Below are 13,483 nucleotides of genomic sequence, written 5' to 3'. Positions count from 1 at the left end.
AGTAACAAAAACCAAAACCAAAAATCATACCCCCCCCAAAAAAAAGGTCGTCTCCACAGACCAATAAACTCGCTAGTTGTGAATTTGTTGTCGGAAGGCATAACGAGTTTATTGGTCTGTAGAGACGACTAAAAAGGGTTAGGAGAAGGATAAAATAGTCAGATTGGTTAGAGAATATGTCTAGAATTAGGGGATGAAAGGTCGTAGATTGACCAATGCTGGAAAGTGGCGAAATACATCCCCAAAGTGCGCAGAAAAACTTGCGCCGTAAATAGCACTTTATTTACATTACGGGATCTGTAGCGTTATGGTCAAAGACTAAAATATAAAACCATAACGCTACAGTTCTGCAGCTGGACGGTTGGGGACTAGTATTGCTTATGCAATACTCTCAGAATGCTTGTTTTATCTTGAAGACTTCTGGCAGGTTTCTGCTATTTTATCTTGAAGGCTTTTCAAAGGTTTCAGCTATTTTATATTAAAGGCTTTTTACAGGTTACGGCGGATGTTACCGGTCGACAGGGGATGCTTACCCCTTCTAGGCACCTGATCCTACATCTGATTATTTTGGGGTCTGTGTTTGCTCTGCTTCAAATTTGAATTATTCCTATGGATTTTTGAGCTTGATTACCATTAGCTATCTTCATATTTCATGCTTTCTTCACAGATTTGTATTGTTTGTAAGTTTTTTGAGATCGATCAATCTTCGTTATCTTCACCTATTTCATTTCAGTTATATTCGTCATGAACACTTTTTACAGGTTTCAGCAATATTTAACTTGAAGGCTTTTGGCAGGGGTCTGATAGTTTAATCTTAATGGCTTTTTGCAGGCGTCAGCTAGTTTAATCTTGAAGGCTTTTTGCATGTTTCAGCTATTTTGTCCCAGAATACGACGTCTCCTTGGGGATCGTCGGGATACTCAATATAGGACCGACTTTCTACCAAAGCCAGCATTGATAAAGGCAGCATCCTAGCAGTAACGTGTCGATACATAACCATAAACAGAACATCTCTTCCATTCCGGGTATAAATACTCTCCATCCTTGCCATATTGAATTCATACATACACCAGTAAGAGTTCAGGAAATGATTAGATAGAATAATGATTGTCTTACGACTCTTGCTGATGGCTTCTGTAATGTTTGCTGCAATCTCTGAACCGGGCCGGAAGTCCCTCTTACTGAGGCACAGACGCAATCCTCTAGATTCCTCTAGCTGGGAAATCGACTCGCGCACCGCGAAGTCACTGTCTTCATCAGCGTATGATATAAAGGCATCAAACGTAAACGTATCCCGATGTATAGGGCTGGCTAATCGGTATTTGTTTTTCGTCATATAAAACAAGTAACGCAGTTTCCATCGGTACCGGTAAATCAAACCGGAAACAATTATCATAAAGAAACAAACTATGACGGAAGTAATTACGAATGTTACCTGTTGATAATTTTTACACTGAATTTCCAGCAGTTGTAAAACTGTTTCTATGTCGCGGAAACCAAAACTTGTTCCGTTGTCTAACTTACATTTCATATGATAAAAATCCGAGATATGTTCGCGATATTTGGAGGACCACTGTAGGAAATGTCTAGAATCGCATGAACAAGCAAAAGGATTTTCTGCCAGTGAAATTTTAAAATGTTTACTCTTTTTTAAAATTCCTGATAACGAGATGGTAGCATCGTGACTGAGTTGCCTTATCTTATTAAGTGAAATATCAATTGTGTTCAGATTCCACATGTTATTCATCTTCACATTCCATTCTGTCAGGAAATTAGAGCTTAAATTCAGCTTTTGAAGCTTTCGTAGATTTTTGAATATCTTTTCGGGCAGCAGTTGAATCCGGTTGTCCGATAAATCTAGCTCTAGAAGATTCACCAGATTTTTAAAGGTTCCTCCGTCCAAATCGTCTTTCAGACTGAGACCTAAAAGGTTTTTGTTAAGCTTTAAGACTTGCAGTGAGGTTGTGAAATCAAATAAGCCAGTTGAAATAGAAGAACAGAGACAATCTGATAAATCCAAATGTTTCAGTTTATTAAATCCTACAATGGGTCCCGTGAAACTGGTAATGACGTTCTGTGAAATGTCAACATAGGACAACTGATTGGAGGGGTTAACGAGAATCCTAAAAACTTCCAGACGTATGCTGCAAGTTCTCAGTATGAGAGTTCTTAAATTTCTTGGCAGAGTGACCGTGATACTAGTATTATATCTCATTTGAAATGATTCTGTGTTGTATTTGTTGGAATACCTTCCTACTGTATTATCGGAAGGTCGTACAGGATTCTGACAAGTGAAAGCGTCCATCAGTTCACTGATTGGGGTGGAAGCCATCTGGAGGGACAAATTAAGTTTTTCCATTCCAGTCAAGAACACGGCATCCATTAAGTAAGTACCAACTGACATTTTATTTTGGGCGATCGACACTAATTTGAGAGTGTGAGGTAAATAGCGTATAGCATATCCTTCTATAAGAGCTAGCCTGTTGTTCTCTAGGTAGAGTTCTTCAAGGGGTGTGTTCCGAAAGTGCATGATGTCACGGATTTGAATCACAGTACCCAGTCCGAACGTGCAGTGGATTTTGTTAGCTTTGAAAACCTTTATTTTGGAAAACTGTAAATCGCTTGTTATATTTGCAAAACTTGCAAATGTAAGTTTTTCATTGTATGAAATATCAAGGACCGTTATATTTCGTTGTTTCCTCAGGGCACCTGCTGCGATTCCTTTTATCTTACAAGAAGACAAATCCAGAACTTCTAAGTGAGGCAGATTTTCCAAAAACTTCTCTCCGATTTCTTCTATTGAGCAAAACCCCGACAAGCCTGATACGTCCAGGGCTGTCAGTGACGTAAGTGAGCAGAACTGTCGTCCAAATTGTGTCGATGATATGACGTCAATTCGGAGATTCTCTAACGAGGAGAGATGTCCCCACATTTTATTTGGAAATGTGTTGTTCCCTACCTTGATTGTAGTCTTCTTGATGTTCAGTTCACGTAAAGCTTTTAAGTCTCGGAAGATTTGTGGTCTGAATACGCTTTCGTCAAGTTGGAGTTGATTTCCCTCTAGATTTAGAGTTCTCAGGCTTGTTAAGTTGGCGAACACATCGTGGGTAAAATTTTGAAGCTGGTTATAAGACATATCTAAATGTACAAGTGTGGAACTGAACGTGTGTATAATGTGACTTATTCGATTATGTCCTATATTGAGAGAGTTGACAACTGGTCGAGTTTGGGGTACCTGTGTGATTGCGAGATTTGAACAGTCTGCTTGATAACTCTTGTTACCATTTGGGATACAGCGACAACTAGGATTACTTGTGCAATGATTCCAAGTTTCACTTTTCCTAACAGCTACGAATCCACTGAGAATGGTCAAAAATATCTGAAAAATAAAGAGGTCTATTATAATAAATTTTCATGCTTTTTCTTTATATCTAATAAATGCAGGACTGTGGTAATATATTCAAATAAGAATAAGGAAATGACCATCAATCTTTCTTTTTGAACATTTCATTACTTTCTACACGTTTCTACAATGTTTCTTCCTCCATTACATCTTCATGTACCGAGCAAATGACTTTATAGAAGAATGACCTAGAATTTGATGCGGAGGGGTGCATTATAATACAGAAAAACTATATTGACCAATAGTTTAAACCTGGTTTTGGGTTCCCTGCCGAGTAAGAGTGAAAACGAAACAGTATACCAATAGTATAGAAATGTTAATGTAACATAAAATACGGTGTTGTTTAAAATAGGTTAAATAAAACTTACACAGTTATAACTTCCCATTTCTCTGGCAAACGATGAATACAAAGATCTGTAAGTGTTCTGACATATAGTTTATATAGAAAGATGGATCGGTGAATATGAAGGACTTTATAACTATTTTAAGAGGCTTCACTCGACAGGACATGATATGACATCTAGTTCTATAACTTCCCCATTGGTAAGAAATCATAGAGAAACAAAGGACATAGATGAATATACATGAACAATGAAATCATTTAGTTGAGCCAGACTTTCTTAAGTTTATAATGAGGTTCAGCTTTAAAGAATATTTTCCTTCGATTTGGACCGACATTTGATATTTTCATTGATATATGTTTAGCCAGGTTACATGTTGCATTTTGTGTGTTTTACTCCGTTTTAGCTCACCTGATCTTACCGCAAATCTCGCTTGAAAGTATGCACTACGACCGAAATAGCGATGCGCTTTGGATTTGACGATTGAACAACTGAATTACGGGGTTATATTCTATAAAACATACGTTTACGTTTTAATTGGTTGACTGGGGCCCATCCACTCTCTTGTGGTATCCTTTGCCTACATGGCCGTAGGAACCGGGGGGGGGGCACGGATGGCGTGCCCTCCCCCCCCCCCCCAATAATTTGGCCGATATATAGATTACCATAGTAAACATAGATACTATATGCTTGTGCCCCCTCAATTAAAACGTCTGATAATTCGGACTATAATAGTGTCGGACTATAACATTGTCGGACGATAACGAGTTCGAACTTGAAAAAGTCGCACTACCAGATATCATTAATAACTATTATAAATAACAAGGAAGGTAAATATATGCATTTTACAAAATCAGTGATTAATTAATATGAATTCAGTACGAATTCGCCAAAGTAAATTAAAGCATGCGCAGTAAGACACCCAATCTCTACCCAGAGTCATCGTTCCCGCTACGCTTCACTAATACCTCATGTTGTAGCGAAGCGTAACACGCCCTCTGGTAAGAGATTGTAAGACACCCGGAAAATTTTTAAAAATACAGGATAAGAGGTACTGGTAAGTTTTGAGAATTTTAAAGGTTTTATATATACAGCTGTTTTAAGGTTTTAAAAATTATAACTCGATTCGTTATTTATCTTTATTGATCATGATTACGGATGTTTTCGAATTCAAACTGACGCCTCAGCAGCCAATTTCAGCCCAATATTAACTGATTAAAGAATGCATGAAGACCACATTAAAGACTATTCCATTGTATAGTTACGTTGATCATGTTGTTTGATCTTCATAGTTTGAGAGTATTACATCTTGGGTATGTTAAGTACTAGTGTGAGGATATATAGCAAAAACGGATCAAGGACTCTGTAAAAAAAAAAGGGGGGGGGGGTCGACAACTTGAACATGTTGAAAGGGAAGTCTACCATCTCTACCTAAGGTTTTTGGGCAGTTTTACAGCACACCCAGTCCCGTATACCTATAACAATGAACCTAGCGCGCATGAATTCTGCGCAGTCAATATTTTTTGGGATACACCCGTCGTCAAGCAATGTTAACTGTTGCTACGCTGGATGGCGTGGCTCCAATATTTAGCGGGTAATAGTGTTTTTTAAAAAATGTTTCTCGACAACTCAGATTCAACTAATTTACATGAAAGTATTAAAATAAAGTGACCAGCCGGTAGAGAAAAATGTACCTAATTGCTATCTTGTTTTTTAAGAGCTTTGTATAGTGGGGCGGGGCAAAAAATTATATGGGAATTGGATATAAACAGTGTATCCCTACCTGAAATTAAGCTATATATCTTACATATTATCTTATGCGTAAAAATAAGTGTAAAATTCGGATATTTATTTTTTGTTGATCTACCGAGGGGCCGTTTCCCAGATAACATGATGACATCGACCAAACAATTTTGGTTATGTTGGCAAAATGCTGGTTTAACGTTGGTTTAATGTCCTTTCGCTTCTCGCCGCGCCGTTGGCCCAACATGTTAGTCCTTTGTTGATACAACGCTGTTTGTTTATATAATCAACATTGGTGCAACGTTATTCCAACATACCAATGCCAACTCAATATGTTGGAACGTTGGCCCAACGCTGGATCCCAGTTCAAAACATAATTATTACGTTGGTCAAACGTTGGTGTTTGTCGAAATGTTAACGTTGATACAACGTTATTCCAACATACCATTGTCTAATATAATCAATTCCTGTATTTTTTTTGTCCCCCGCTTTCACTGAAAGTGGGTGATATTAGTTTGGGTCTGTCTGCCCGTCCGTCCGTCTGTATTTCTGTCTGTATGTAACACTTTCGATTCCGTGCGATATCTCAAGAAGCCTTTGAGCTTTTGTAATGAAATTTTACATAGCATCTCTCTATGGCCTAAAGAAGATCCCTATTGATTTTGAGATCAAAAGGTCAAAGGTCAAGGTAAAAAATTCATAAATTCTGTCTGTTTTAACATTTTTGTTTCCGCGCGATATCTCAAGAAGCCTTTGAGCTTTTGCAATGAAATTTTATACCAAAACTCTATATGGCCCAAGGAAGATCCCTATTGATTTTGAGGTCTAAAGGACAAAGGTCATGGTTGTCTGTATGTAACATTTTTCGGGCGATATCTCAAGAAGATTTTGAGCTTTTGCATTGAAATTTTATACCTTAACTCCCTATGGCCCCGCCTGCTCCTCTCAAAGTGTCCCGCCCAGTTTTTTTATTTTGATCAATTTTTTTTTCAAAAGTCAATTGGAAATGTGTTGGCATCGATTACGCTCTAAGTTTTAGAGTGACTCCCCGTTTGTATTAAAGGTCGCGTGACACTATTTATAGCACAGGAATATGTGGAGAGTTATTACATATAATACAGATTGTCGGCGGATTTTATACTCTAATAACATCTATAAGAACTGTTTAGTAAAAGCTAAATTAGTGTTTTGTAAAATTTTGACAATATCAAACGTGAGTATATACATGTATATGTGACTTAGTATTTGCTTTTGAGTTGTATAAATGTCACGTGCCTCGTTAGTCTAGGGTAAGTTTCTGGCTTTGGATGTGAGAGGTCCCGGGTTCAAATTTCGAAACCCCGTATTTTTTTTGAAATATTTTTTTCTTTGATTTCCTAAATGATATTATTCAACATATGAAATGAAGAAGTTATGACGTCTGCATGTACAAACTTAAAGTCATTATTACAGTATGATAAATATTTTATATAAAAAGAATCTTCAGTACACATTTTAAAAAATAATTAAACAATCAAATCTATGTATCCATATTGGCATTTTTTATTTGCTTCAGTATGTACATTTAATAATTCTTCAAATTCCGGGGTGGGGGGTGGGTCCAAGACTTGAACCCGGGAACTCTCACCAATCGCATCATCTCGGGCCTTTCCGTCAGAGGTCGAAAAAACAACCTTGAATGTATTGACATCACCGGATGTTAAAAATTCATACATGATGGAGTCGCTTTCTATTTATTAAAGTACTGGAAAGGCAGAGTTAAAGGTCACTCCTGTTGTGTATTTTAGGTACATGTAGTATTTTCACATTCAGGCACCTGTTCCCACCTCTGCTGTTTTAGAGGTTCGTGTTTCCTCTGCTCCTGATTTGTATCATTTGAATGAGCTTTTGATTGGAAAAACATACCCCCCCCCCCCAAAAAAAAAATACGCGATCGTCCGGGACCTCTCACCAATCGCTCGTCTAATTGTTGGTTTCGACGTTGTTATTTCTTCTTCACGATTCAATGGATGGCGACATGAGGAAACTGTTTATGTTGGAAATGTCACAGAAACCACAACAAGCTGTAAATTTCAGCCCGGACGAATGCACCGCTTTAGCGTTCGGTCCAAAGTATTTCTAATTTAGCAATCCAATGGAAACTATTTATGTGGAAAGTATGGAATCCGGATAGGGCCATGCAGTTCACTATCGCATCATCGCACCATCGAAGTTTGAGTCGATAGTGCGATGACGCGATAATGCCATGACGATGAAGCGATGGTGCGATAACGATGAAGCGATGGAGCGATAGCGCGATGGCGATGATGCGATGGCACGACAATGCGATGACGATGATGCGATGGTACGATGAAGCGATAGCGCGATGACGCGATGGCACGATAGCAATGATGCGATGGTGCGATAGCGATGATGCGATGGCGCGATAGTGATGACGCGATGCTATATCGTGTCATCGTTATTGCTTTATCGCACTATCGTCATCGTGTCATCGCACCATCGCTCTATCGACTAGTACTTTCTATAACCGGATAACATTCCCAGCAGTCATTGCACAACATGGCGTTTGTTGACGAAAAGATTCAAGAATATTTCTTCAACGGATACGATAATAAAGAAATCATATTCCTTCTTTGGAGTAATTATGGTGTGAAAATAAGGTAGGTATTATTAATTGTCATAAGTTATGATAATATAAGTACCTGTATAGGCTAATATTTTCTCTAAGAGTAATAAAGTTATTATACATTAAATTTATAGTCTCATTCAAAGATTGTTTATATGCGTGTTCTACTTGTATGTATATATCTGTTATTTAAGAAATAGTGATTGAAGTTAAAATCTCCCATTTTAAGATACAGTGGCTGCAACGTTATTATTGACAACTTACACGAACGATCACGTTACACGAACGATTCCGCACGATTAACGCACGATAAAATCTGTTACACGAACGATCCTTCACGCACACGATTCTACACGTTACACGATCTTACACGATTGCTAACGCAAACGCACTATTCTTCACGCAAAATAGTTCAATTTTTTTTAGGAATGGATATTTTCAAAACGAAACAAGGCTAAATACTTATTTTAGATTTCAAATAATTATTGATATCATTTCACCGACTTTGAAAAATGAATAAAAAAAATAGAAATGGATATTTCTGGAACTAAATACAAATAATTATTTACGTAATTCTCCGACTTAAGAAAATTGATTTTTTTTCGTTCTATCAGAAGATGTACACGTAGGTGGACCGTGAGTTTTGATTGAATTGGATTTTATAATATGCAGATATGGATAAGTTTGAGAAAAAAAATGGCATGAAAATGAATTAAATTATAAGTTATATCCGTGTTTCCATTTGTGAATCTCTACAATCAACAGTTATTTTACAAATCATTTATTTGCAGATATTATAAAAATAATTAAAAGTAAGCTCCAGAGATAAACTCTGATAAACGAAACCCTGACAATCATGTCATGAACATGTACATTCGCTGACTAAATATTTATGTAAGCATTGAGAATTGTGTATTTATTTGTAAAAATATCTATTTTAATCTATTGATTTTAAGAGAAAAAAATCCTTAAAAATATATTCACCATAATTAGCGGTAAACAAAATTAACATCAGAGAATAAAATCCTTAAACATCTAAGTACGGTTTATCACAAAAAATCACGGTATCTGACGAGAACGCAATATTGTACGACTTACTATATTTCTTATTTCCAAGCGATAATTGTTTCTTTCTACTTTCAATTATGTAAATCGCGCTTCAATTATCTTATTTGGATGGAAAAAAAACCAGACAAGCGAAATACTTGTATTACAAATTACATTCCGATAAAAACTTACAAAGCGAAATTTACACGTTTCTTAACGCACGATCACGCACGATTAAAACCGTTAACGATTGAGTCTGATACACGCACGATCTCGATCACGCACGTTACACGAACGATTCTACACGATTGGTTTGTCAACAATAACGTTGCAGCCACTGTATATTTTATGCATTATTTTTTAAAATAATTAAGCTGTAGACATTTGAAAAGGCGCATGACCAGACTTAATTTGAGAAGACGGAGATCATACAATGTGGATATGGCAATAAGGGCTATTCAGGTAATATTGCTTGTGTTTTATTTCATCTTTCTTTTTTGATAGATTGATCAAATCTAGAAAAATCGTCAGTAACATCTACATTTTGATGATAGCTCATTATTTTTAGTTAACTCATACAAATGTTAAAAATTTCATATGATTTACATATATTCTACTCAAAGGAAGAAATGATGTTAAGTGGACAGACTCTTGGGTGTCGTTCGATGAAACGAAGACTTCTTCAGAAACATGGCATCTTTATAGGAAGGTATATTATCTTATTATGATTAATAAACAGAATTCAAACGATGTGCTTATTGCTTATAATGAGTTTTATATAAATAAGATATTTATAATAATTTCATTGAATTCATTTTTTTTGTTAAAATGTAATGGTTAGATTTAAAATCGTTGATGATTAATTATATATATATATACTGTTCCAGGGATAACATGTGTTTATTGAGAATAATCGATCCTGATGGAGTTGATCTAAGAGCAAGTCACTGCTTGACAAGAAGAATGTATCTAAGCAATGGACCAAATTATCTTGCACATGTTGATGGGTACGACATGTTGAAGCCATTTGGCTTCGCTATACATGGTGCAATGTGTGGGTAAGTTAATGTGCATCAGTTTTTAGTGTTCATTTGAGTCATGTAAGATAACAAGAATTTATGAAGTTATAGAATTTATGATTGTTATATACTGTTGTAGCTACATATCAGAAAACAATATCAACTATTAATCTAAATGATCAAATTCCTATCCTTTCAGATTTTCAAGACGAATACTATGGCTTAAAGTTGCAAAAACAAACAATGACTCTTTTGTTGTAGCATCATATTTCTTGAAATACCTGGAGGAAATAAATAGTTGAGTATATAATTTTTACAAATCAATGATAAATATATTCCTGAAACTGTAAATGCAGTTTAATTTTCACAAGTTAATTTTCTACTAAGTAACATTCTAAATACATTATTTTGTATTGATACAGAATAAATACACATAAAATGCATTATTTTTGTAAAAAAATATTTACTTGAACAAAGAAACCATATTTGTCTCAGTTCATGGTAGTATGAGTTTTCCAATACATAGGTGCTCCAAGGTGTGTGAGACTTGATGCTGGAACTGAGATTATATACATTGAGGGCATTCAAAAATCCTTCCGTTGATACGATAATGATGACATGTGTGGAGAAAAAAGTTTATCAAAGGAAGATCAATGTCTAACCAGGTATGAATATGAAGTTGTTTTTTAAATAACAATATGATTTAGTAACTTATGTTGTATAAACAAATCAGATGAGTTTAATAACCTTCTAAAATCTGCACACCTAGGACTGAGTTCCAATTCCAGTTAACACTCCTGCAGTAGAAGTTAGAGTAATTTGCCCTTTGATTTGAAAATTGGGGGGGGGGGGGCTTGATCAAATCTGAATGGTCTACTACTCCAATCACAGTCAATTCAGTTAGTCCCAACTTAAGGACATACACAACGTAGTTTGAACTTTATTGTCTTTTTCCCTGGAGTTGAAGAGTTACAATACTTAAAAGAACTGTGTGCTAAACTTTAATGTCCATATTTTCTGTTGTACACTTTTTCTTCAACAATTTTGGGTAATCAAAACATTTAGAATATATGTTTAGTTATTTTTGGATATTTTTCTTTGCATTATACAAGAATTTTCATCATTTGATATCTTTTTAAAACCCCTGGTAATGCATGCTAATGTTTTGTCTATGAACATCTGATGACACTATAATCTTAAATTAAGAATATCTTGAAAAATTATCAGTAGGTAAGGTATGTTGCGTATGTCCTTAATATAAGATCAAAAAACTGAAGTAATTGAATACTTTAAAAATTTGTATGTGTAATCCTCATTTAAGTTTCTTTTCAAACTCTCTACTTTTCTGAACATTTTTCCTGAGGGAAAATAGATCAACTGATTATTTTCACTATTACTTTTCAAAGACCAAAAAAATTCTTCATATTATTATCTTTCATAGGTGTCATTGTGTAATCTGATACCACAGATAATTTTAAAAATGATAAGTTTTGCAAACTTCATACTTTCATTATTTGCATCCGTTTCATTTAATAGAGTGACACAGTTCTTTTTATAGTATTAGTTATACTACAGAGCCATCGTGGGGGGGGGGGGAGGGGATGCAATTGCAACCCCTGAAAACACCAATATTTTGTTTAAAGTTTTGCTATTTATATGTTTATTTCACATTTGAAAAAAATGACCCCCAGAATGCAACAGACGTGTATGCATTTTTATAAATTTTCTGACCCAGGGGAGGGATAACCCTCCCATACCCCTCTCTATACCCCTTTCAAGAAACCTGTTGTCAAATATTTGAAAATGAAGTCAGTTTAATGATTTAAAATATCTCTGCACATAATTTGATATACATATTATTGTTTCTGTATCATTATGAAATTAATATATGACTAATTTATGTGATTGTTTTATGCCCCTATGATTCAAGATTCGGGGGCCTTATCCACATAGCTTTGGGTCTGTCTGTATTTTTATCTGCAAAGACCTTAATGCACCAGCATTTTTTGACCTAATGACCTTGACCATAGGGTTCGACCTACTTATGAAAAAACTTTAATTTTGGACATAACTTCTGAATGGTTGATGTTAAAGATTTCGTATTTCTCAAGTGTATTTCTTGTAAAAAAAAATCTGTCTTGGAGTTTAACCTACTTTTGTAAAACTTTGACCTTGGCCATAACTTTGAACGGTTGATCCTAGGGAAGTTGTGTGTTCCTTGTGAATGTACCAACATTTGTACTCAATAACCTTGAAGTTTGACCTACTTTTGAAAAATCAGCCTTCAGTTTTTCAAAAACACATTTTGATTTAAGAGAATTGAACGCTGGTGGAGAACACTGAGAGAGATGGGCATCTCCTTTTGGATAGACTTGTTCAAAGACATGAAAGACCAAGGGATGTTCTCATCAGCAAATAACGAGCACATGTAAATAATTCTTTATTTATACTTTAAAAAATTAAGAATTTACGCATTTATAACCTATTATGATATTTCTGCATGTTACCTAAATCCTAATGACTAAGACTAAACCAACCATTTATAAGTGTTTTTCTAATTAAAGAAATATTAAGAAATATAAACATTTTTTTACAGGAAAAATTTCACCCTGATTTTTTTTCTTGTTTTCAAAATTGACATTTAAAATTTACCAATTTAGAGAATGCCTTCGCTTCTGTTTTATGAAAATCATCCAACAAGAACTTGATCAAATAAAAACAGAATGGAATAACCATTACATCAGAGCACAAAGACGCTATGATGATGATGGAAATCTCCCAGGAAAACCAGAAATGATGTTTTTCCACCCTGAAATTTTTGGTATTTTTCCTAGCAAAGATTTGTTTAATCACTAACTTTAATTTGAATATTTTTCTGTGTTTACCTTTCTCCTTCGATACCTTGGTTGTTTTTCAGTACTCAAATTTAAAACAGTATCAACACATTATGACTTCAATTTTTTTTATGTACAGGTGCAGTAGATTATAAATTTCCAGTGGATATTACGTGCTAGAGTTTCAAAGACTATTTCCTAGTCCAAGCTCGACAGGATGTTGGGAGGACTATGCAGCATACTTTGATCATTTGCTTTTGGGGGGTGGGAGAATTGTTCCAAACACCACTGAGAAGGCCATGGAGGCTTTGAAGTACTTGGTTGAAAAGTTGTAAAATCCAAATTAAGATTAGAGAATAAATCATCACCTGATGTTTCACTTGACTTTTTTTCAATTTTCATGAAAAATGTTGTACACTAATCATCAAAGTGTATGAATTAAAAGTCACAAACAGAAATTATTACTATGT

General features: G+C 35.2%; 2 protein-coding genes across 2 annotated transcripts; one reads left to right on the top strand and one right to left on the bottom strand.

The window, feature by feature from the left end:
* Window positions 1-762: 762 nt before the first annotated feature.
* LOC133183837 (toll-like receptor 4) lies at window positions 763-7,943 on the bottom strand. Its single transcript, XM_061318738.1, has 2 exons — window positions 7,692-7,943; window positions 763-3,379 (listed from the first exon to the last, which is right to left on the bottom strand). Exons 1-2 carry the CDS (start codon window positions 7,941-7,943, stop codon window positions 839-841), a joined length of 2,793 nt encoding a protein of 930 aa, XP_061174722.1. The 3' UTR covers window positions 763-838.
* LOC133183824 (uncharacterized) lies at window positions 7,773-10,349 on the top strand. Its single transcript, XM_061318727.1, has 5 exons — window positions 7,773-8,147; window positions 9,535-9,622; window positions 9,784-9,869; window positions 10,048-10,218; window positions 10,319-10,349. The coding sequence occupies exons 1-5, from the start codon at window positions 8,047-8,049 to the stop codon at window positions 10,347-10,349; spliced, it is 477 nt and encodes a 158-aa protein (XP_061174711.1). The 5' UTR covers window positions 7,773-8,046.
* Window positions 10,350-13,483: the final 3,134 nt, after the last annotated feature.

The sequence above is a fragment of the Saccostrea echinata genome, unplaced genomic scaffold (genome assembly GCF_033153115.1).
Source record: "Saccostrea echinata isolate AGI-Se365-2 ecotype Australia unplaced genomic scaffold, CSIRO_AGI_Sech_v1 ptg000009l, whole genome shotgun sequence".
Taxonomy (NCBI): domain Eukaryota; kingdom Metazoa; phylum Mollusca; class Bivalvia; order Ostreida; family Ostreidae; genus Saccostrea; species Saccostrea echinata.
This window is presented reverse-complemented; position numbering and strand designations above follow the sequence as displayed.

Excerpts from the sequence above, each read along its gene's own strand:
- LOC133183837 (XM_061318738.1), bottom strand. The coding sequence starts at position 7,943 with ATGACACGATATAGCATCGCGTCATCACTATCGCGCCATCGCATCATC. Across the intron at positions 3,380-7,691 it reads TATCGACTCAAACTTCGATG|ATATTTTTGACCATTCTCAG; the intron begins GTGCGATGATGC and ends TTTATTTTTCAG.
- LOC133183824 (XM_061318727.1), top strand. The coding sequence starts at position 8,047 with ATGGCGTTTGTTGACGAAAAGATTCAAGAATATTTCTTCAACGGATAC. Across the intron at positions 8,148-9,534 it reads AATTATGGTGTGAAAATAAG|CTGTAGACATTTGAAAAGGC; the intron begins GTAGGTATTATT and ends AAAATAATTAAG. Across the intron at positions 9,623-9,783 it reads TGGCAATAAGGGCTATTCAG|GAAGAAATGATGTTAAGTGG; the intron begins GTAATATTGCTT and ends TTCTACTCAAAG.